The sequence below is a fragment of the Phymastichus coffea genome, unplaced genomic scaffold (genome assembly GCF_024137745.1).
Source record: "Phymastichus coffea isolate CEN01 unplaced genomic scaffold, Cenicafe_Pcof_1.1 PCOF00047, whole genome shotgun sequence".
NCBI classification, from domain to species: Eukaryota; Metazoa; Arthropoda; class Insecta; order Hymenoptera; family Eulophidae; genus Phymastichus; species Phymastichus coffea.
In genome coordinates, this window is record NW_026706858.1 from 965515 (window position 1) to 989845 (window position 24331).

General features: G+C 49.0%; 2 protein-coding genes across 4 annotated transcripts; one reads left to right on the top strand and one right to left on the bottom strand.

The window, feature by feature from the left end:
* Positions 1-1621: 1621 nt before the first annotated feature.
* Positions 1622-24048, top strand: LOC131665185 (uncharacterized). 3 transcript variants are annotated; one of them, XM_058936894.1, is made up of 9 exons: positions 1622-1743; positions 3435-3783; positions 7210-7428; positions 7872-8115; positions 16982-17205; positions 18104-18282; positions 21345-21436; positions 22201-22393; positions 23107-24048. In XM_058936894.1, exons 2-9 carry the CDS (start codon positions 3575-3577, stop codon positions 23340-23342), a joined length of 1596 nt encoding a protein of 531 aa, XP_058792877.1. In that variant the 5' UTR covers positions 1622-1743; positions 3435-3574; the 3' UTR covers positions 23343-24048. The 3 variants fall into 3 exon arrangements, with proteins under 3 accessions (XP_058792877.1, XP_058792876.1, XP_058792878.1); XM_058936893.1 differs by having other exon boundaries at positions 16982-17214; positions 23107-24047; XM_058936895.1 differs by having other exon boundaries at positions 7222-7428; positions 16982-17214; positions 23107-24046.
* LOC131665186 (voltage-dependent anion-selective channel-like) lies at positions 8978-10768 on the bottom strand. Its single transcript, XM_058936896.1, has 4 exons — positions 10616-10768; positions 10318-10537; positions 9650-9859; positions 8978-9243 (listed from the first exon to the last, which is right to left on the bottom strand). The coding sequence occupies exons 1-4, from the start codon at positions 10766-10768 to the stop codon at positions 8978-8980; spliced, it is 849 nt and encodes a 282-aa protein (XP_058792879.1).
* Positions 24049-24331: the final 283 nt, after the last annotated feature.

Genomic DNA, 24331 nt, shown 5'->3' on the forward strand with positions numbered 1-24331 from the left:
AGTAATGAATTGGAAATCGATTGACAAAAGAAAAAGTGTTTCCCTCTCCTTTTTGTCATAAAAAAACAACTGTGTCCTGTTAGCTCATCGACGTCATCATCGACGTCTTTTCAACCAAAGCAAATAATAATCTAGTGCGTCGTCGTACTTTTATAAAAATACGATCAAGAGGTAAAAAGTCAAAGTGAATTAAAAGAACAACAGCACAGCAGCAGCAGCAGCAGCAGCTCGCTGGCATCGCTTGCCGTGTCTTGCACATCAGCGAGAATGAAAAATCGCGCTGCAGCTTTATTTCAAAAGCTCGCTCCGCTCATTAATAATAATCCAATACCGATGCTCTTGGCTTCGCGGCTAGTACGCACAATGTGCCGCACTCGACACCGCGGTCACTGCGGAGCTCGTCGGTCGATCGCAATGGTAGTGAAAAGTGCGCTCGCGTCGACCAGAACGCGGATGTCCGGGAGGAGCTTTGATTAGCGCGCAACGAGAATCGCTTCGTCCGAGCGAGCGAGATTCGTTGCGAGTTAGCACTATGCTTGCAATGCGATTCTTTCTCTCTTCTTGCGATTTATGTTTTCTACGTTGGAATTTTGTTGTCAAGTACTGGGCGTAACAATACTGGGGGTTCCGCATATGGCACTGTATCATTCCTCGTTCATTTATTCGACCAATAAGCTTTGGATTATACACGGGTCCTTCCGTCGCTCGTAAGCAAAGACTGTTATTGGAAAACTCGTTTGGAAGAGCTTGTGCCAGGTAGTAACTCGTGTCGGTTATGATGCTGAATATACATTTTTTTAAAGCTCCATTGCTGTGCCTGCATTCATTCATCGAGTAAATAATTTATCAATCAATATAATCATGCCCACACGCGATTCATTCTTCCAGCCTAGCATCTTCACATTTAAAAATATCCAAAATATATAAAAATAACGCTCTTTTTATACAAGTAGTAGGAACGTTTAATCGAGCTTTGGTAACGCAACCTATAAATCATGCGTTATACGTTTGCTCATTAAATATACCGAAGCTCGGATGTAACCGTAAACGCTCGAATACGGCTAGGTCTATAAAAGATGAACCAAGCAGTTGGAAAATATTGATATCCAGTGAATAGTCAATGCTTCTTTTCATTTTCAGCGAGAATTACGCTACAAGTAAAAGCACATATGTCCGGAGAGAAATCGAGAGTGAAGGAGAAATCCGAAAGGTTGAAGTTGTTCGTTAACACGGCGCGAAAAAAGAGCCATTAGGAAGTCCATTTAGCATCTTGATACTCGCATAGTATCTCTTCATTACTTGAATTACACGCCCAAGTTTCACAAACTGCTAAAATTGGGAGTTCCGCGCGCGTAATCCAACCTGCGAGTTTCATGGTCTTAAAGTTTCATTCAATTAGCTCGTGAAAGACGTCGCGGAGTTGGACTCTCCGAACAGTATTCGCGCATAACGCGGGCAAGCGGATAAGCGATTGTCTGAGCTACATAGAAAAAAAAAAGAAAAGCAAGCACGAGCATCCCTTTCGACAATCGCGTATCGCGAAGGTTGCGCGCGCACGCGTACCTTGCCGTAGAGGGGGAGGCAACGACAACAAGTACTCGCGACGAGCGAAAGCTCGCGCAGTAGCCGTCGAGCTTTCGCCGGAGACTCGCGCGCCCGCCCGCCGAAACCACGAGTAGCAGAGAACAAAAGAGCGTATTATTTTGTTGTGTCGCCACCGCGAACGCGCCGAGGAATGATCTGGTAAATAGTGCAGCTTGTATGCGCGCGCGTTTGCATGACGAATCAGCACGAGAACTAACGGATGCGTGCTTCTTTTTACGAACTGACGGTCTTATTATTTTACGCGGTATACGCACACGTATACACATGGACAAGCATTTTTATCGTTTCTTTTGCTGTCCTTGTCGAGCGGTAGCTCATACATTTTTTCGGCTCAACTTTTCTTCGTTGCTTTATCTGGGAAGTTGAACACTTTTCCAAGAGACAATCATTTGAGTTTATTTATAAGAATGAGTGATTGATTTCGTTTTTATTCTTACTCTGCGAGTTTTATTGAAGATGCGATTTGTGCAAGACAATACACTAGAAAGAAATTCTTTACTTAAGAATGCAGCAAATTTAAGAACTCATCTATTTCTCGTTTATTTTTATGCTTCACTAAAAAGTTATAGGAATGAATATTGTTTTATATTGAACACTTGTTGACCCAGTAAGTGATAAGACCTATCCATTTTCAGATCATTTGGCAGCTTCCATTTGTTGCATACTTAATATGAGAGCAACGTTTGTAGTAGTGTATTATTTTATTTGGACTGCAAAAAAAACAAAAGAAAAAAAAAATGGTTTCTAGATCTGGGCACAAATTGCATGCCATAATTGATCGAGCAGAAAAGCCAAGAAATTCGTTGGCAGAGTGTAGCAAATCATAGAATACTTTCGGCTTGGGCGAGCACGTGCAAAAAGTAAATCAAACGGGTCGTTTCCTTTCTGCTAATGTCTTTTTCCGTTTTTTTTTTCGTCTAAGAAGCAGCGCTCTTCCAGAAGTGCCATAAATAAAGTCCGCTTGGCATAAAAACCAAATGAGCGCACCGTCGAGACGAAGATTGATCAATAACGCCTCGTGGTGGGCACTCGCATCCAAGGGTAAACGGCATGAAAAACAAATTAGCGCTGTGATAAGACGTGAAAGTTTAATGCCCGCTTGCAACGGCAACGCTCTTTATTGCGATCTATCGCCAAGTGGCCGATGCGTAAGTGATCGCTCGATTGGCAGAACAATGCGCAATTGCGATACCTGCAGTGCGCGTTCAAAGGGACGAATCCGTTGCGTCGCACTCGCGCTTCAAAATCACGAGAGATTTATCTTTTCTTTATTCTCTCACTTCTTGCGCACTATCGAACTTGCCCTGCTGCCGTGCCTGCAATATTCATTGGCGTGTCTCGCTCGAGAGAAGTGCTTATCGCGGATATACGTTTGTCTTCATCGCGCGCGTGACGTTTATACTCCGAAGGATAATTCGGAGCGAGCGAATTTGTTGCGACGATAGGCGTCGCTTATCTTCGTCGCTGCCTCAGGGACGAAGGCAGCGGTTGCAACGGAGTACGAATTCTGAAATCCTACGGAGCATTATCGGGACTCGCGTGCGTGTCCGCGCCTTCGCAAAAGGCGATTCGATAAAATTCATTGGATAACGTTGCCGACGGATGACGGCTCGGGTCAGCGTATTCCTACCAAGGATCTAACCAGAACTCTCTCGCGATCGAAAACTTTTTAATGGGCGAAAAGAGGGGAAGTTGGAGTCTAATGCTTGAACGATAATAACAGCGCATTAAGAGGCTGGCGCGCGAAGCGACGTGGTTTTTCAGTCGCTCGCACTCGAAACTTTGCGATCGTTATGAAAGCAAAGGTGTGTGGTCTCGCTGGTTTGCAGAGCTCGTTAAAAGTTGCGATTCTGGCGGCGCGCGGGGAAGCGAGGAGAGAGCGACAGCTGCCCGCGCATAAGCACGACATCCATGAAGATAGCCGACTCGCGGACGAGGAGGAAGCAGCCGCCGATGGTCAGCGATCGCCATGGCGACCACGTCGACCGTGCCGTGGTACAGTAGTCACGAGCAGCCCGTACGCGCCTGCAGTTCGTCAGCTATGAGCGGCAACCGCGTCAGCGCCACCACCACCTATCTGCCCAGCAATTTTCCCGACAACTTCCAGGACTTCTTTGCCACTCTCAACGAAGACCTCGACGACCTGCCCAACATGCTCGAGGACAAGCTCATCCCTAGGTGAGAGCGCCCCGTTATTCTTTTGTATTCCCAGCGACGTGCCAGAGAAAGTCCTTTCTGGATATGAAAGCGCGATCAAAGGCAGCTTATCCCTTCTCACCGCGGATTATTATTTTTTCCACCCTCGTCAGTCACGTATGAATAGACTATTCGAATGCATGCAACATTCGTTACGAGAAGCTCGGGGTACGAGAGACGCAAGAAATCGGAAAGCGAGATTTCCCAGCTGAAACGGCATTTCGAAACGAGTAGCTGGAAGTTGCATCCTACGCGTCCGTTTCACCGGCAGGTACGCGGAAAAACATGGGATTACGATTTGCAGCCAGATCGAGTATTCCGGTGCACGTGCGGGTATCATGAAGAAGCTCCGCTTGATGTTTTTTTGTATTTCCAGAACATCCACTAAGCGCGCTCTCGTCTTGCCAGAGAAGCAAGGAGCGAGGATTCGATTATTGTTCTCGCCGACAGCCAGGCCACGTGGGTGCACTCGAAAACTCCCGTAATAAATCGAGAGCGCGCGCGAGCCGTCCAAGCCGCTGTGAAATTCAATTGCGAAACCACAAAGAAAAGTAGCGAGTTACAAATGCGCAAAGAAAAGGAAGCGGCCGATTGCAAATGAAAGAACTTTCCACCGTCGAGAGCTCAACAATTTCATCTCACCTCCAAGTTCCATCCTTCGCGTGTCGAGAATAAAAGCCTCGGCAACTTGCTGCGTTGCGATCGGCGACGAGCGCTCATAAAAGACAGATCTCGCGGAAATGCAATTAAGCTAATTGGCTGGTTCTTTCCGAGCGCCAACGAGTTTCATTGTTATTTCAAAACGCGCCCTGTCGACTCTGCAACGCATCGACCGGCTGCTGACTCTCTTGCCCACGAAGGCGACCAATAATTTTCGAGACGAGCAGATTTTAATTAAAAGCTCGAAATTGCAAAATTGGCCGCGGAAACTCGCGGCTGCTTTGTGGCCGTGTGGCTCAGAAAGATTACAGCGTCGTCGGACACGAGCTTTCGCCGGTGATGTTCCCGGAGCAGCAGCTGAAGCGCGAGGCAAGTCGGAGCTGCGGTCGCGCGCGGCGGATATTCTCCAATTGGAGCACAGCTGCGTCGACGGAATTGACGATCAACAGATTTGCTCTGGTTAAGGGAAAGGATCAACGTATAAGTTGAAACTAATTAGCTGGGCGCTCTCGCGGCTCATTTCGGATGCACGCGCACTGCGCGCACTGGGCTCTCGTCCGTCGCGCGCGAATCAAAGAAACTCGCTGATCAAAAGTCGTTCTAGAGCTGCGCGCCAATCGATTTATGCTAATCTCGAGGCCCGCGTCCCCCGCCACCCTCGCGCGATTAGCTGCTCGAACTCGCCGGCCTTCGAGCGGTTGCGTGACTTTTGCGCAAGGGATGCGATTTCCGCGACATCGATGACTTTTATTTGCCGTCGTTTCGCGCACGACCACTAGTCGGAAAATCCTTTCCGATATAAGACTCCTTGAGAAACTTTTGCAGTGCCGGCTTCCTTATCTTATTGTCCTCTTTTTCTCGTTGTTTCGTAGACCATTGAAAGACTCTTGGCAATAATCGATATGCAAGGGGGCAATTTCGCTCGGCAGACAGCGACACGGAGAGAGCGCGGTTATTCGGCAAGATTGCTCGGCGAGGAAGTGAACCCTTATTTATCGGCCGGCAGTATGAGCGACCCTCGCATAATAAGGATGGACGACGAGCGAACGGGCCACGAAAACTAGCACGCACGAATGGAAAGTTTCTGGCGCGCCAAGATCGCGCTGCGTTCACTTTGAGCAAGTCCATTAAATTCGAGATGTGCGAAATAAATTAGCTAGATCGTTAAACGAAGACTCGGCAAGCTACTTACAGCTCTCGACGAGGTCGGCGATGTTAGCCGATGCGCGGGCGGGAACGCGAGCCGCGGGCTTAGGCTTTCGCGAAAAACTTGTAATGCTTCTTGTAGGGATGCGCGCGCCGCGCAAAATTCTATACGTACTTGCCGCGCGAAGCCCGTTCGCACGCTTATTCCGCGTCGGAAACTCGCGTTATTATCTAAACCGTGGTCCGCGCGGCCGAACCTCGGTAAAAGTTACTTGTTACGAGAGAGCGGAAAACTAGTCACGTGTGCCGAGAAAGTCTGCGCTCCCTTCGCGATATCCACGAAGAAAATCTTGATACTCTCTCCTATGTGTGTTGGATTTTCGCATCGGCCCGATGGACGTGCTGATATTCCTAGTCTGACAAACAGCCTAGCTCGAGAAAATGCATGGCCTACTTGAACGGCAATGATTTTCAAAGGCACGCACAACATTCCTGCCAGTATCACGAAGGACTCACTCCAAAATTTATCCAACCAATCAAGACAATTTACCCGCAAAAGTTTTTTTCCCCGATTCTTTACGTTTGGTTGAAAAATAGAATCATCTTTTTTGGCGTTGCAAGACTTCTCGTCAAGAAATAAATCCGTCCGCAATGAAGGAAGAAGCAAGCGAAGCAACAGCCCCGAAAAATCTGGCGCGACCTCGAGCGAGGACATTGGTTCTATATAAGAACGCCATTCTTGCAATCGCGGAAACAAAAATCTTTAATTACCGCTCGCGCAGCTAATTTCCAGCTTTCAGCGAGCGAGAGCGAGCGAGCAGACTCTCCGGCCAATCATCGTACGAGAAATTGAGCTCTCGAGACGCGTCCCGCGGACGTTAATCAATGGCGCTGTGTCGCCAGTCCCTCGAGACAAGTCGGCAGCGATCGCGCCAGATGTCCGCTTCCTTCTTTTTTTTTTTTTTCTCGCCCGTCCGACAGACTTTGTTTGCCTTCTCGGACAACCTACGCCAAATCCCGAGCGCAACTCGCTTTTTTGGATGCAAAGCTGCATCCAACTTTGGATTTCAAGCTGCTCGAATTCCACTCGAACGGCTATTCGTTGTATAGACGTGATTTCGTGGGCCAATCTTGGCCGCGCAGAGTTGACTAGTGCAGCTTTATTTCAATTCATCGATTTCTACTCGGGATGGCTTTGCTCTCCCAGTGGAAAAGAGATTCGATTTGCCGGATAAATGCGAATTAGATTTTTATTTTCGCCACTCGATTAAATATTGGCCGTGCGAGATTGATATTGAGATCGGCGTGCGCGCTTCCCGAACTTCTCAATGGACACTCGACGACGACGCGTGCGACCTCCTGCTGCAAGCAAATAAACGAACGCTCGCGGACTTTACCAGTTCGCAGGACCAATCTGCGAGTCTACCTCTCGCGCATGTATAGCCAGCGAGAAAAACGAGCCCGTGATTTGTAATGCAGCCGCCCTGGAAACTGTCCGTTTGAAACTCGCAACACGTTTGGCGCGGCGGAAAGCCGTAAAATTTGCCTGCAACTCGTAATAAACCGCAGCGCACTTAACGAGTCGCGTAAAAAGCCTGGAAGGTCTGGTTGCAGGAAGGAGAGCGACTCGTCGTCGGACGCGCTGGCGAACAGCAACATGAACAAGCAGGCGCGCTGGGCGAAGCGAGCCTTCCAGCGGCGCAGCAGCGAGGTGGAGGTGCGGCTGCAGGCCAGCTCCGCGAACGGGCCCAAGTCGCCGGCGCCGTCCAGGCGGCGCAGCTCCAGCATCGCCGTCGCCCGGCCCACTCCGGACCTGCACAGGTAGGACTCGGCCGCGGCCACGCGGATTGGCGGCTCTCGTTGCCCGCTTCGTTTCGGACTGAGAACCGTGCTTGAGAAAAGCCAGCGCGCCGGGCACTGCTCGCGTACGCTCGTTTGCAAAAAAATAAGAAAAACGGAGAGCAGTGCGCTTTCGTCTTCGTCGGCGAGCAGTCCACCGCCGCTAGCCCTTGCCCGCCCGTAAAACGACCGTGTGAATTGTGTAGCGCGCTCGTTAACGCGAGCAGAGTGGCGCTTCGCACGCCACCGAACGCTCTCTCCCTCTGGCCGTCTGCTCGATCGCGTCGTGTGCATTGACGTCAGATCGTACGGGAGAACCGTGGGCTATGCGCTCTGCGGCTGCGGCCAGTTCCGCGCGCGACGCTCGCCGGAGCGCCAGCCGCGCGGCCCTGCCCCGGATCCATCTCACGGACGATGTCCGCCAGGTTTCTGCAGGCGGAGGCCAGCCCGTGGGGACACCTCTCGCCCTCGCCACGCAGCCCGACGCGGACGCCAGCGCTGAGCCCTGGCGGAGCGCAGCTCAGCGCCGGCACCAGTCCCGTCGGCCCGAGCCCGGCCACGAGTCCGGCCGCGCCCGCTAATCCCGCCGCTACGGGCGCCTCGAGGCTGCCGCCGCAGCCCAAGCACCGCGGGAGGACCAGCAGCATGCCTGCCGTACCCAGGCACCGGGTGAGTGCTCTTCTCGCTCTCGCAATGGCGATGCCACGAGAGCGCGCAGCGATGTCTCCGAGTTCGCTCGATTTCCCGATCAATTATCCGCCAGTGTGCGAGCCCGTCTGTGTAGTCGAGAACGAGCGAATGTTTACTAACTGGCGCGCCTGTCGCGCGCACACAACGACGAGGGTTCGTACGAGACTTGGCGGCTCTTGAGAAAAGTCGCTGTCGGCACGGGCTCGTCGAACCCCGCGGCGACTCGATCCTTGCGACCAGCAGCAGGGGACGCGAGAGGGAAAGCATTCTCCGCGTTGATTTGATATCCCTGTGCATGTTTACGCCTGGCGTCCTAGTCCCGCGCCGCCGAGGGGAAAATTGCCTTCGTCTTTCCCTTCGAGTTGCGTTGAGATGTGTTTGTCCAGGACCATGGGACGTGCGTTTTCGTAATTACGGCGTAGGATTCGTCTTGGGATAGCGAAGTGACGCTTGCGTAACGAGATCTTCAGCTAACGGCGACCACGCTATGCTTTCTTTCGTCCGAGTGTTTTAAGTGGCCACTCTCATTTGCAAGGACTTTCGCCGAACAGAACGATCGAATTCGCCGAGGAAAATATTAGGATGAGCCCTGGACCGTTCGGAACTTGTTACGGCCAAGCACTTTTGCGAGGGAAACAAGACTCGAATGATCCGCAAGTTTTCCAAGAGCGTTTCCACATTTTTCACTCGCAAGGCGAAACAGCAGAGGCCAGAACCTTTTCGCTATCGTTTCGAGTAACGCGTTGTCGCAGTTCGGCCGAACGGAAAGACGAGGGAATGCCTGGAACGCAGCAGCCGGATTTTTATTGCGATAAAGTAAAAGCCTAAGCCGAACGCACGGCTACACCTCGACGTCGATGCCGAGGCCGACTCTGTGCTGTCCGCTGCGGGGACTGCCGAGGTCGAGGCTGAATCCCAGAGTGAGCAGCAGGTTGTCCTGCGCGCGAAACTGCATGCTCGTCGCGAGCTGGCAGTTCTTGTCGAGCTTCATGCGCAGCTTGCACTGCTCGTCGAGCTGGTAGGCCAGGCCAGCGCCCGCGTACCACAGCCGCGCCTCGTCGCCGCTAGCCGTCTTCGCGTCCAGCGCTACGTCCACCTTGTCGTTCACTGTCAACGCAATATCCAAATTTGTCCGCCTCGCCAAGTACTTTTCCGGCAGCGCGTTGCCGAGATTAACGTAGCCTCGTATTGGCGTGCTCTGCGTTGCCTCAATTTTGCGCTCGACTTATTCGATTTCGTTTGGCGACCGTGGCGACGCGAATACAGCCGTGTTGCGAGGTTCACTGGAAAATCGACGCAATGCCGCGTGTGGACGGGGAAGCGCGGACGAATATTGCCAAGAAATCGAGAAGTAATCGAGCAGCGTTTGGTCGACTGGACGAGACGCGGTACGTTTATTGCCGCCGGCGACGAGATCAATGGGGGAAGTCACGGCGGAGGCAAACATAGGACGCACGATATTAAGAACAGCGAGCGGGCTTGATCTAAGCGGCCAAGTCGGCGACGCACGAACCTCTGTAAAAGACGCTGATGCCGAGTTCCCGGGGAATTTGTATACACCTGAAATGCAGCGAGGCGGGCCCGTGCTCGACCGCGAGCCCAACGTCGTTTTTGGTGATCTTCGAGCTGTTGGTGTCGAAACTCGCCTGGTATCCGACAAACAGATTGCTCAGTTTCAGCACGCCCGAACTGCCCAGCTCGACGTTTCTGTCAAAGTCCTTTGCTGGGAGGAAAAGAAGAAGCGCAGAGTTTCTCTCTCTGCTCCTGCTGCCGGTGGAAAGTAGTTTCGACAATTTCGCGAGCGATGAAAAGCTCGTCTAACCGACAAGCACAAAACGCGTGAAAATGCAAGGTGTCGTATTTTTCATCGGCCGATCGACTCGACGGACAATTAGCACGGCAAATGCAAAGACGATAAATAAAACGACGGGAAGGATGAATAACGGACAATACTTTTGCTTACAAAAGTCGCGTCTGAATTATTATCACTTGAATGTTTGATGCGCTTTCGCTCGACGAAAGCTTCATTCTCTTCCGTGCTATAGATCGTGAATAAATTGAGCCAAGATTGCTCTATTAATATTGTAAAGTGCGCGTAGAGGTCGATATGGAGGGCGGATAAAGCGCCGGAAAAAGAAACCGAGTCGCGTTCGGAACACGCGGCGATCAGTTGTAACTCACTGACGGAGCACGTCGCGTGCAGCAGAGCGTTGTGAAACTTGGCGCCGAGCCTGCACGAGTTGAAGGATTCGGCTGGGTTGATCGACACCCCGGCGTTCACATCGACGCTCTCGGAGAGCAATCCCTTCAGGTGGTATTCGCCCACCGCGAGACCGTTGTTTGTGTAGTTCACCCTGAACGCGCCGTACTTCTCCGCATCGTACTTGCCCAGGAAGCCGCACTTGCCCTGTCACGTCGCGCCGACTGTTCAGTTTTCGAGTTCCAAGTTTGCAGTTTTCGCGCGTTGCGCGAGGCTTACCGTGAAAGTTTTTAGGTCGAAAGACGCATCGGCCTCTACGCCGACCACTCGCGGTCCACCCGATAACTTCAGCGTCGCCTTGTCGAAGTGATAACCTGTACGGAACACGTCTCTCGCTGATTTGCCCAGGTCTTTGAACTCCGGCACGCTCATCCTTCTCTCGTCGTGCCGTGAATGAGAAATTGACCTCGTCAAAGTCACAGAGGAAATGTGTAATAATAATAATAATAATAACAATAAAAAAATTAAAAAAAAATAAAGGTACGTGGAAAAAAACGGGACGCCGAGTATGTAAACAAAAAGACCGACTGAAGTCACGCGCGAGATTGGAGAAAAACACGCGAAGCCAATTGATTGTCGCTCGTTCCCGCGTCGCTTCTTCTTCCGAGCGAGGGGCTCGCGACGTCGTCTGAAAATTCCGCTGCCGTCGCCGTTCGTTAGCTCCATCGTAGAATTCCTCCTCCGGTGCTTTCTGCTATTTTGCAATATCATTCGCGAGTGGCACGACTGTCATCCTTCGGGCCACTTCGGATGGTTCTTTGATCAAAGCGACGAGCTTCCGGTAGGGCACTCGTTAATTTTCGAATAAAAACTTGGCGTGTAAAGAGTTCGTTTTCCGTGGGGAAAAATTAGTTTGATTACGAGCGGTTAAAAGTAATTACGAAAGTCAGCACCGACTGACAGCTGTAGAACGCACGTATATAACATAAAAGTTCTTTCGAGGCAGACGGGGAAAAGAAGCCGACGAGTTACGTCGAAACTCGACTACAAGTTGCGCCCTCGTCCGAGTGATAAACTTTTGTTTCACGTCGTGTCGAAGTTCCAAAATCGCGGGGATGTACAAGCCGATAACCTCGAACGCGGTAATAAGGTCAACAATCGTAGAGTAGCTATTCTCTCTCTCTCTCTGTCTCGTTAACCGGCTGAATCGTCGCACGTCAAGCAGCAAGGGATCGCTGACCTTAATCTCTCCCTAGCTTCTGCGGTCCAAAATCGAAAGAGATTTTTGATGCGTGACAGCTCCTGTCCTGGCACACTTTGCCCGTAAGTTTTTCGCTCCGAGGCTTTCGCATGACAAAAGCTCGTTATTACAGCTTTCATATTTAAGACCGCGCGCGCAGCCGTAACCACCGTCGTAAGCTGGCGCGTGCACTTATTTTAATTTTTCAAACGAACTTTTCTGTGAATCACGAAAGCGCACAGTCGACTGATTATCCACTCGCGCGAGCGGCATAGCTCTAATTCGATTACCGATTTGTGCGACGGCAATCAGTGTCGATGAAAAGAATGGTCGTCGTGCATGCACCTACCAACGAGCGCTCATTATTTATATCGAAGGAACTCGGTGTTGCACGCGAGCGCGTTAACCTCCTCTTTCCCCCAAGACGCGTGAACGTGCTTAATCCGACGAGGCTCGACCCGAGACTTTTCCTTACTTTGCCCGCCCGCCCTTTGCTAATTGAATCGATTTGACAGAAGAAACATTTTCTCTGTTCCGCTCGGCTGATCGAAAAAGTAACCGATAATGAAAAAATGTTGCTTCTCTCTTTGTGGCTCGGTACACTTTTACTTATGGTTTTACGGACGCGACGGGGCTAGTTTTACATTTTCAATTATTGCTTACGCTGTTTTTTCACTCTTCTTTCCATTGCTCGGCTGACCCGATTCCACGTAATTGCCTGCACGACCGTGCGATCGTCCGTTTCGTCCAGATTTATTTCTCAGTCAGGATAATGAAAAGGCATTAAGCGGTCAGTGTATTCCGCGTTTTTTTCTTTCCCGCTAATGGACTCTGGGCGAACGTTCTGCGCTCGCGAGAGCGAAATGTAATTTACGTTTTGCTGGAGTGCAAGTTTAAATCGGTTTTTGGGAGGTGCGGTGCTCCTATGAAAATCATGCCGTTACTGTATTTTTATATGAAGCGTGCGCACTTTATCGATATCGATGAGATATGTGTCTACGCGAATGCAGAGTCGCAGATTAAAACACACGCGCGTATCGTGATTTACTCGTACCCGAGACTTACAACTAACGACGCACGCAAAACTCTCTCTCTCTCTCTCTCTCTCAATGCGGGTGCGAAATCGCGCGTCAAATTTACCAGATGCGCGGCAGACAACGAGTTATAGGCACTACGCTCGGCTAAATATAACGCTCAAGTGCAATTTAACCGATTGCAAACGTCGAAGTAGCAATGAGATATCATTTTACAAGAAAGAATAAAATTCCTTGCAAGCTCAAACAAGAACCTATCTATTTCCAGGAGCCCTCGTGTTTACGACTGGTAGCGTACAAAGCAACAAAAAGAGAAAAAAAATACGGCGTTTTTACGAAGTCGACGTCCGTAAAAATATTCTCTCGCACGTCGTGCCGTTTCATAAAGTTTCAGCGACGCTTGTTCTCTTTTCCTGCCCCATCTCCCCGCCGCCGCCATTTAAGCAAAACATATAACGTGGCGCGATATATTTACCGCCAAGGTTGCATTGTATTTTCGAGGTAACTAGTCCCTTCTTTTTAAAGCAACATTACCTTTTTTAATTATTCAGCCGAGTGGCGCCCACGATTGTCTACGAAGCTGCTGGGTACTTTTTCCGCGTGCTGGGTTGCGTTCGTCGTGGTTAGATTAATTACCACTCGACTCGGGTTGGCAAAAAGGTGCAACGGAACGAAGTATGTGGGAGAACGAGTTTTTTTGCTGGCATGCAAGCTTTGTTTTCAGCTTTCTGCGCTTTCTCGCGTTGCGACGATGAGACTTTCAATAGCCTTTGCGACCAAATAATTCCAGTATTTTCATCGCTAAAACGAACAAAAAATCTCTGTTAGAAGTATTATAAGCGATGATATATCAATAACGGTCTCGCAGAGTACGCAATGATACATAAATAACTGAAACTGCGATCGCTCGCGCTATCATTTTGCAATATCATTTCAACAGAGGTCGGCGATGTTTATAGAACCTGATGAATGTAAAGTACATAAAGCAGTGTTATTTATGAATATCGAGGAAGTGACAAATGAATCGAGCTTTCAACTCACGCGAAATATAATTTCTATAAGTCCCGCTCGAGGGAAAAAGAGACGAACGAGTTTTGAAAAGTGCAGATACGTATAACCATCAGCAACGAAAGTATGGCGCGCCACTATGCCGACATCGAATAGCTTGAACAAAAGTTTCCGCATGAATCAACGACAATAGCCTATTGGCAATTTTCACGCGAGCGGATTTCTTTAGTAGGAGGCATTTGTCGCGCGGGAACTTGATACCATGGTCGGGCGTGGACTGATTCGATTTGCAAAAATACAGTGTGACCCGAGACGACGCTGACTTAACATACTAGATCGATAGATACATAAATATATGATTATCATATGATGTACACTAAGGTAAAAGATTATCAAAAAGGCATTCATTCAACATATCATACATAGATTCAAAAGCACATCGCTGAATGCCTTACATCTGATTGACGAACACGATGTCTACCACGTCGAATTCTACCTTGTCTTTGTTTCACTTTTGTCTTATTGTACAAATGAGTACATTGAATCTCTCAGTTGCTTGCATTGAACGTTTCAGTGTAGTTTTTCAATGGACGGATCCTCTTGTGTTTTGCATTTCTACAATCGTTCCGTTCCTCATTCAAAGCATTGACCTGATTTTCCAAGCTTTAATTTCTTATTTTTCCCAAGCCGGCAAGCATTCGATGTTTGCAGTGAAAAAGGAAATAGAAACCTTTTGTAAATATCAACGGCGCGATGCACTCGAGCTAGAAATTAAAAAAATCTAGTGGAAGACTTCAAGTTTGGTCAGACGATGACGCCTGCCACGCGAGAAAAACACAATCCCGAAGCTCAGCTATAGAACGCGTCTGGCTTTCAAGGGGCGCAGCGATTCGATTGAGAGAAAAAAACGCCATAAGCGCGGTTATCGCTCGTGTACTTTGAGCACTCAAAGCTTCGGAGAAACGATTGGCACTCGATAGTCCGATCATAACGCTGCCGGCGTCGCTTATCCTCTGAAATTTACGTCTACATAATTGCTAACGAATTTCGACGAAACGCTTCGCGCGCTAATTAATTGACTCGCGCGAGGCTTTCCGAGAGGTGAGGCATTTTCGCAACGCACTAAAGTGTTAATTAGCTGCCCGGCGAAACACACAGCTCTTAGAAAGTTTATAAATTACACATAGAAAATCAATCGCTCGGGGTCAGCAGAAGCTGCCTCACAGCCCCTATTTGCGCCGTAAAACCGAATTTCACTCAAGACACATTCACCGTGCATTATAATTTCAAACTTCTCTCGCCGACGGGTAAAAAAAGAGGCAAAGAAGAGCGAGCGTAAAATCGCTTTATCTAAGAAGGTTTTTTTCTTATCATCCATTTTCTTCTAGGCGCCGATGACACACAGCTCGCTACCTAAATTATCCAAAGATCCGCTAAAGTTTCGGGCATTCGCGGCCTTAGTGGGATTAAGCGATGCTTCATTAATCGGCCACGTACCCGTACGGCCTGTAATTTCAGCTTCGTTAATTGATTTTTTATCCTAGCAATGCCCTTTCATCTAAAAAAAATGTAATAGCCCCGATTCGCGCGCGGACAATGAGGAGCAATTCTTAAAGCGAGTGTTTACCATTGCATTCGCGCATAGGGAGATGAAAAAAGATGTTCTCCCCCCGTGTTTGCATTTTAATGACGAAGGAGTGGGTGGGGGAGAGGGATGCTGCGCGCGCACGAGAGCTCTGTTCTCTTCCTCTTTTGCGTCTTGAGCACCCTCGAGTGCGATGTTCTATTTTTGAAAGTGACCCGTGCTGTTTACTCAAAGCGTCGTCTAAATTTAGATTAGAGATGGCTTGTTCGTACCGGCACGGATAATTAACGCGTGGCGCTTTTTACGATGAATTTTGCTTGTGTTAATATCACTCGATCACGAAAGATGTGGATGCATTGCTGTAATAAAAGCCACGTGTCGCGATAAACGAGAATGAATGAAACGGCCTAGAGTACGAAATGTTAGGCAGTTTAGTGAATTAATGATGCGTTTCATGAGACGTACGCGCATAGCGGCACTTACTCCATGACGCGGGTATTCGAATTCACATTCGTCGAGTGCTGGCGTGCGAACACACGAAGGAAAGAAAGGTAGCTAACGAGAAGTCTAAGTCTAAATGTACACCTCGTTTCCTCTGCCCTTCTAGCCCGTATCTCTATTCGCTGTATCATCGGGCTGCGCGAGAGTCAATGCGCGACCACGTGTCTCAAATCGTACGGCTGCTCGCGTAAGAACGTAACGCCACAGATACGCGGGTGCGGGTTCCTTTTGCAGATGCCAAAGCCAAGCTTGATTGACCGATATGGATTTTGGTTTTCAATAAGGCTTCCGCGGCCAAAGGTATCACGCTCCGCGAAGCTTGCGCTATGATACTATGATGCTGGTTTTCGATAAGCTTAAGTGCTTACTTGCAGATTCCAACGTGTAAGTGAAATTGATCAAATTAATTATTTATCATTGACCGAGTAATTCCGTCGGTTGTTCACCTCAATCATTCTCGGACATCCTGTACGTCTGTTTGTATCGTGATAATTATAGATGATCTGTAGTCTAATCGTCTTTGTCGAACTCAAGCAAATTAATCCTCTTTGCGAGGTCCGATTATGCGGGAAAGTTTGGTTTGTCCGAGCTCCCAATGCGGATCCCGCAACTGACAGCTTTCAAAGTAGCAAAATAATGGGAGAACTTTCGTGAAAGTACGTTCGATTGCTGTTATTTCCGCGCTACAATCGCTCAAAATACTCTCACCGAATGACTGGAAAGGACAACGTAGGCGTCGCTAAAGGAGAAAAGCTAAACAACCATTAGATTCAGCGGTGAGACCGCGAGTGTCGAAAACTCGTCCCGGCGAAAGCGTGAGTCACGCGAACTCGCCGCAGGGGCAAACTAATTTCCACGGCTGGAAGTGGTCGCGAGCCAACGACCAACTCGCAAATAATCGCACAATTACCGCGCGCACACAGCGAAGGCTGAACAGGCTGAGCACACTCGGCTCGGAGAGGCGCGCGCTGATCGTGTCTGCGTCGCTCCGACGAGCTTGTATTCCGGCCTCCGTCGAGGCGCGATTCCGTCGGCTGCGCGAACGGCAAATCCTATTCCGCTTGTTTCTTGTTGGACGCACCACTGGTTCCTTACGAGGACGGAAGCCGAGCTGACGCCACCGCGAGCGCTTCGATCAAAATAAGCCGATGCGGGCAGCGACCTCTTCGGGCGGATGTCATCGGCCTGATTTCCATGGAAAGAGAGCCACGACCGAGGGGGAGGAGAAAGCCCTACTCGACTTCGGAATAACGATTTACGCTGCCTTTGTGTTGCAGCCCATGCTGGCGGAGACACGTCGCGGCATCGGGAGCGGCAACGCGAGTGGCGCCAACGGCGAGGACGAGCACGAGGAGGGGGTCGAGTATTACAGACTGCGCTCCTTCTCGATAACCGCCAACGGGGTCTTCAACCTCGGTGACTCGCTCAAGAGCCGACGCAGCCGCAGCATCAACAGCGTCACCTCGTCCGGCACCAGCTGCAGCAGCACTCGCGACGCCAGGTTGCTCAGGTGCCTCGTTAACTTTTCACGCCCTTTCGGTTCGCGCTCGGCTAATTTTTGTTCAAGCATGCGACGGCATCTCGCTGAAAAGTTGGTGCGGATACGAATCCTGTTGATTGACAACGTAATTCAATGTCGATACGGTCAACGGAGGAACTACATTCGCATAGCCAAAAGATTCTCGATTTCATTTGTGATAATCAACTGCGACAAGATGGAACGACGATCGTTCGTGCGCTACTACATTCTCGCACATTATTTAGTCGGAATTTCCGAGTATTCTCGTAACGATAACGTCGGCTAATTTCGGCAATCAATGCATAAATCGACAGTTTGACGGAATAATAAGAACTAACGGGATAGAGATAGAGTGCATTTCAAGGTTCAAGCCGCACGAGGCTGCAATACACATTAATAATTCTGCGTTGGAACGAGCGCTGCTGTAATGGGGTTGAAATGCGCGCTATTGATTGAGGAAACGCTGAAGGGGAAATGAGACGTAAAAAGGCTATTTACAATGCGTCGAATCACGGAGAAGCCCGCTGTAGAACAGATAAATCGAAATGGAATTGTTCATAATGTTCTGTTAGCTGAGCCAGCGAGCGAGAAAATAATATTAATGTAGAGCATAGCCGAGTAAAAGGCGAGCATTGCGTACGAACCAAAGGACGCGTCTCCAGGGTCGTTTCCACGCTATTTGGCAGTCGATTTGAAACTGGACGGCCGAGAGGACCTTTGAAACGCTTCCAAAAGAGCAAACAATGCGGCGCCGTGAAAGCGCGACGCTTAAGCATTCGAAGAAGCTCCCGCGTGGCAGCCGCGCGGCCGAGGCCCGAGCCGGCTCTGCTCGACGCAGCGCTGACTCGTCGAGGGTAACGCGTCTGGTCGACCTTTGCAGCTCGGCGTCGCAGCTGTCGGGGATCGAGGTCGAGCAGGAAGCCGGCGGCGAGTCGTCGTCGTCGTCGCGGGTGCCCACTTACAGGGTCGGCATGCTCGGCGCCTCGGGCGTCGGCAAAACCGCGCTCACCGCACAATTCACCACCAGCGAGTACATCTGTGCCTACGACGCTTCGCTGGGTAAGTATTCTCGCTGCGAGCCAATCCGATTTGCCGGGCACGCGCGCTCGAGCTGTCGGACAACGTCGGAATTTCATCGAGGATCGAGTTTCTTCTCTTTCCTTCTTTCCTCTTTTCCCTACTCTTCCAACGCGCCTTCGCGATCGACCGTCGGTCTTCGTTATACCAAAGCATCAAATCCAATGGTCATTACTATTTTTAAAGTTGATAACTTAACTCCTAGCTGGGATTAATCCTGTTGGTTTCATTTATAGTAGTTCATAACTTCACGTTCAATGAAGGCCCAGCCGACGGATTATAGTGCCTCTCAAAAACGAATCGCTTTTTGAAGCTCGCACCGATTCACTTTACCCGCCCATCGAGTAATTACACGTCGTCTTAAATCCATCAAAGCGCGAACTCTCGAATAAAAAAAGAGAAAAAAAGAACGAGTGCGTGCGTGCGATACAAACGGCGGGTGGCTTTTCGCAGCCACACGACGTGCCGTGGGGGTATAGCGTTTAATCAGCGCTGAAAAGTCAGATAAGCCACGCCGCAAATTTGCATTTGATCAGAAACGCGGTCGGGTCAGGCGCGCGCGTGTATTTTTACTTAGGCGAGCAGCGGTGCGTTGAGTCGAGTGGCTGTTGCACGCGCGATTGCCCTCCTTCGTGCCACGCCAGATATATTTGCGCTTTTCACTTTGAATTTTAATCCTCGATCGCTAGGGAGACCCTTTAGCCGATTATTCTCGCGAGACTCTGATCTTTTTATATAAATGAGCTAAGGCGCTTTCCGAGTCACGAGATTCATTCGACATCGCCGCGATTTAAGAGTGAAATGTCGCTCCGTTGCGTCGAGATCAACATTGCGGCCAACTCGCGCCACGTCGACTGCGCAAAATCACCGGCAAACGACGAAAGTAATCGGTCACTCAATAATTTGTTCATCTGGAAAATTAAAAAGCTTTCCCCGGCAAACTTGCGCGGTGTTGCTCGGCAGTCGCAGTTGATGCGAAATTGCTGATACCGCGACAGCTATTCCGATGATTGATGCTCGCGATGATTGCGATTCGTGAGGCCATTGTCCGACACTGCTGCCCTCGTCGATACGCGCTTGATTGCTAATAAGCCTAGATCGTTGTAAAAACAGAAAGAAAGTGGGGCAAGCAGCTGCACCGCATACTCGCTCGACGCTACTTGCTGCAAAATGACAAGCGATCGCGCTCGATGCCGCGACCGCACAGTGCTCTCGCATGAATAAATAACTCCACGCCATTCGGTCTCGCATCTTTTAATGCTCGCGCGCAACGGCCTCTCGCATCCACTGCGAGTGCCATTAAGTTTCCAGGCTACAGACAGCAAGCGGCAGTAATCAAGAGCCGCGACCTCTGATTTGAAATTATCGAATATCGCGAATCGATATCGCGTAGATTATACGTTCCGCGAGATAAGAGAGCTGCCACGATAGGATGCCTCGTATTGAACGTGTTTTTACTTTGAAACCGAAGATGCATGGCGCGCGACGCGATTCATTCGTCACGCGATGACGACTACCTGCTTTGTGCACGAGCTTGCCAGGGATTTTCGCGAGGGATCTGTTGATTTTTATTTTTTCATTGACTCGCTGAGCGTAGCAGAACGTCTGGTACATGTCAATTTCGGATATGACGACATCGAAAGCGATGGAACTTAAGTAAGATTTGTATTTTTTTTCGTTGCTATCTCTACTCACGGTCCCATATTCAGTCTTTTTTGAGCAAACGAAATAAGTTACGAAACACTAACAGCGGAACATCGTTTTCGACTGCAACTATCCATTGAAAAATTTAATTCGACTATAATTTTAAAATATTCAGCAGGACTTTATACCATAATGCACAAAAACACCGGTGGATCCAAGAAGAATGCAGTCGAAAATGATTTTACAGACAAACAGCGGCTTACGGAAGCGCGAAACAATCGCCTTTCCAGGTTAGCCGGGCGCGCACAAAAGCAAGAGCGCGAGGGGCATTGGAAATTCCGGCGCGGCTGATGCTTTATATCAACGCGAAAATTCAGGGTTGCCAGTTGAAAACCCAATTATCCAAACTTCGGGAAATTCTAGTGCTCGCGCACGATCTCAAGACATACGGGACAAAATCAATCCAGCTGGCTTACGAAGTTCAAAGCACTCCGAAGCTTTCGATAATGCCCGCAGCTAGGCCGCTCGCGCCCGTGAATAAGTCATCCGAGACTGACTTGTCTTTTCTCGCTTTCTTAATCGATTTTCGCTCTCTTTAAAAGCGCTGTTTCACCTCGGCGATGATCGCGACGAATCGCGAGAGTGGTTGCTTTTCAGCGAATTTCAGCGTATGCGCGCGCGATCAAGTTCGTCTACTTTCAGCAGACGCTTGATTGAGTCGCGAAAAGTTATCGAAACTCGTTTCGGTATCTAAATCAGAATGAGTTGTAGACCATTCCCCACGGAATAATCGTGTATTTTCGGAACAGAGCGAACGCTATGAATTTTTATCGATGAGCCAGGACAACGTCGAGTTTATTTAATATCGTGTGAATGAGATTACCAGTGAGTTTTCTCCGAAAAGAGAGGAGCAAAAAGAGAGAGAGATAAATCACTCTTGTCCCGGCATTTCAATCCGCATTCTCATCCAGCTAATTACGAAGGCACGTAAACTCCCTCGACGCTCTTAAACTTTATCGCGCGTCCTTCGCGTCCTCTCGGCCAGTTGTGTGCGAGAAAAAAGTCTACAGTTCTCTTCGGGCATGTCAATAGAGAGAGAGAGAGAGAGAGAGAGAGAGAGAGAGAGAGAGAGAGAGAGAGAGAGAGAGAGAGAGAGAGAGAGAGAGAGAGCGAGAGAGAGAGAGAGAGAGAGAGAGAGAGAGAGAGAGAGAGAGACGAAGCCCAAGAGAAAGGAGAGCACGCGCCCTCGAGGTAACCCGGTTGCGTCGAGAACGAGTCACGCGTATGTGCGCGCATCTTTGAGCGCAGAAACATATTTGCTTTCCCCGGGCAGCGTCAAAACCTCGATCGTGCTGGTGCGCGTAAACACTTTTTGATCGAAGCGTACGTGGTTGTTGCAGACGACGAGTACGGCCAAAAGAGCGTGTCAGTGATGATCGACGGCCAAGAGACCGAGCTGGAGATCATCGATCACCCGACCACGGAGATGTCGGTAAGTTTGCTGCTGCCTCCCTCGCAAACACTCCGCGTGCGCTGCTAAGTTTAGCTCCGCGCGCCCACGCAACGTGCGCTCAAGGATTATCCATCCTGCAGCAGAGCACCTTCGATTCGAATTAGATCTCCCCTTCCCCGTGTTGCTCCCTATTCAACCTGCCACCGTGCGCGGTGTGCTTCTCTCAATGGCACATCCAGCTGTCCAATAAGCTTGCCATTGAAACGCCACCTATCTTGTTTTGGATTATTAATATATCTATCACGTATCTGTCGTTACGAAATTATTTCGATTGTTCACAAAACATTTGTGGTCTTTTTAAAGCCTTTTTAAAGGACTGTTAATGTAAAAGTGCCGTGTAAAAATTGATGACATTCAAATGCCATTCCTACGAAAAATCAATGAACCCTGAGTGAAGCTGGCAGCATTACGTGAACGTAATATCCGAGTGAGTGATCCGCAAACAACCGCCGATGAAAGACAGATTAGGTATTTATAGGGTCTTTAGCCTCATCAGAGGTATACGTGATGATCGAAAATCAACATCGAGCTGCACGGGTCGCAACACGTTAACACCCAGTCGAAGAGCATTTCGCTAACCGCGCGAGTATCGAAAATTGACCCATTAGGAAATCTCTCAGAAGAGATGAATTGGCCGGCCGCCGGTCGGCGACGCGATCAATTGCCGTCAATATAATCGTCCTCTAATCGAACCAACAAATTGACATCCGCCACCGCGCGCTCATCGATTGGTCTTGTCGCAGGTGGAGACGTTCTGTTCGACCTATAATCCTGACGTGTACGTGGTGGTATACTCGGTTGTAGACCGGCGCAGCCTCAAGTTTGCCGAGGAAACGCTGCTGCATCTGTGGAAGAGCGACTACATGGCCAAGCACGGCGTCATACTCGTTGGCAACAAGGTCGACCTCGAGCGCAAGCGCGAAGTTCCCGCTATAAGTAAGTTGGCGACGATGCTCAGCCACTACCCGACGTTACTTCCCGTTATTCCTCTTGCGCGCTTAATCAAACAACTTGGGAGCCACACTCGATCTTAATTGCCACAACGGCCGCTCGCGCGCTTTTTTAATACCGCTCGTAGAAGCTACGTAAGTTTAATGGCTCGTTATAACAGCTCAGCTATGAAATATCGCACCCGGCTGTACGTGTCTTAATTGCTTCGATATCGCACGCAGTTAACAGACTTGAGTATTACAACCGGGGAACTGTTGATTTAAACGAGGCTCAAGGGCAAACAGTTATCGCGCAGTCCAAGTCTAGATCTCGAACGTCGAGTTGCCGAAATTTCCCGCTGTCAGTAGTCGATATCGCTGTTCGGTCAGACATGCCAAATAATTTTCGATCGTTATCAAAAGAGCATCTCTACGCTTTCTTTCTGCGGTCTTCAGCCGAATTTCGTTTTCAAACCAAGCAATTGACTAATCAAGCTCGAAATGGAAAAAAAAGAAAGCAAGAAAATATATAGACACGCGATGTCTCGCGCGAGTTAAATACGTAATTCACGAAAGAAAATAAATCGATGAACCCTCGTTGAATGTTTCACCGAGTGCTTCGCGTCGACGGATACTTAAGGATTCGCATATACAAAGCGCGGTTTATTCACGAGATGCACATATCGACGCTTTTTTTTCGGGGGGCGCTGCGTCACCCAGTGGGTCGTCGAATAGCGAACAGCTGTGGCTGCAAGTTCATCGAGACGTCATCGGGATTGGCTCATCACGTGGACGAGCTGCTGGTCGGGATCTTGGCGCAGATTAAGCTGAATCCTCAGCGGGACAGGGACCAAGTGACGCGACGTCGACGCAGCAAGCATCGGCGCAAAATTCTCAAGCACTTGCTCGGTTTCAAACGCAAGACCAAAAGCTGCGAGAATCTTTTTGTCATCTAAAAAGAGACAAGACAGATGAACACAGCTTGTGTATATACGTATTCCTTTTTTCTTCTTTCTCCGCTTTGAAACCCTTCGCCGTTGATCTAGAGGCGTGAAACGAATTTTTTACGTAAATTATAGGTACATTAGTGTGGTGAACGAGAGAGATGATTGAAAGTTTCGAAGCTTCATAGACTATTAATTTTTATTCGCAGATGTGTACAGAGTCTTACATTTAAATTCCTAAGTGCGCAGCTATGTACATTGTAATGATTAATAGTCGCGTATGAGGATTTTAGACTTACAAACAAAAATGATTTTTACGACGCATTTATTATGAATAATGTATATGTGCTAGTGAGTACGATAATGATCAATTTAATCAAACCAAACAATAAAATATAATAAAAAAATCAAAAAACAACACAAGAAAAAAGAACAAAGGAAAAGCGATGAGTAAATAAGGAAAATAAAGTGTTACTTATTAATTCACGTGTACGACGTCGTCGATCGATATTGTCAAAAAAAGAGGAAACAACTCGTGTGAAGCTCTGACGAGAAATTATTCACATTCGGGATTTATGGAGGATATATCGAGCTTCGTATTATTCAATAATCTTGTGACTCGGCGTAACAATCTATTTCACAATTCCAGTGAAATTGAACGAAGGTATTCTAATTAAAATAATTGGATAATAAACTGCTAATATTGATTTTTGAAACTGAGCGTCGATGTATTTATTGCAAAACCACTTTTATTATCATACCAGAGACGGTCATTCGTGAGAAGATTCACAACAGAATCCTGACGGAAGTTCAAACGTGCTTTGCCAAGGATCGACGGTCGGTCGGCGACGATTTGCGAGCGTGTCTCGCCACGTGGCGAAGTAGCATTGAACACACGTACGCGTAGCCAGGTAGTGGCCCAGGAGATTCGACACACTCGGCGTTGATTTTCGTCTGATTGTGTCTCTTCGACGCTCAGGAGCTGGACCGGGTCTCGTAGA

Excerpts from the sequence above, each read along its gene's own strand:
- LOC131665185 (XM_058936893.1), top strand. The coding sequence starts at position 3,575 with ATGGCGACCACGTCGACCGTGCCGTGGTACAGTAGTCACGAGCAGCCC. Across the intron at positions 17,215-18,103 it reads CGCGACGCCAGGTTGCTCAG|CTCGGCGTCGCAGCTGTCGG; the intron begins GTGCCTCGTTAA and ends CGACCTTTGCAG. Across the intron at positions 21,437-22,200 it reads ACCCGACCACGGAGATGTCG|GTGGAGACGTTCTGTTCGAC; the intron begins GTAAGTTTGCTG and ends GTCTTGTCGCAG.
- LOC131665186 (XM_058936896.1), bottom strand. The coding sequence starts at position 10,768 with ATGAGCGTGCCGGAGTTCAAAGACCTGGGCAAATCAGCGAGAGACGTG. Across the intron at positions 10,538-10,615 it reads TCGACCTAAAAACTTTCACG|TGCGGCTTCCTGGGCAAGTA; the intron begins GTAAGCCTCGCG and ends TGACAGGGCAAG. Across the intron at positions 9,244-9,649 it reads CATCAGCGTCTTTTACAGAG|TGAACGACAAGGTGGACGTA; the intron begins GTTCGTGCGTCG and ends TTGCGTTGACAG.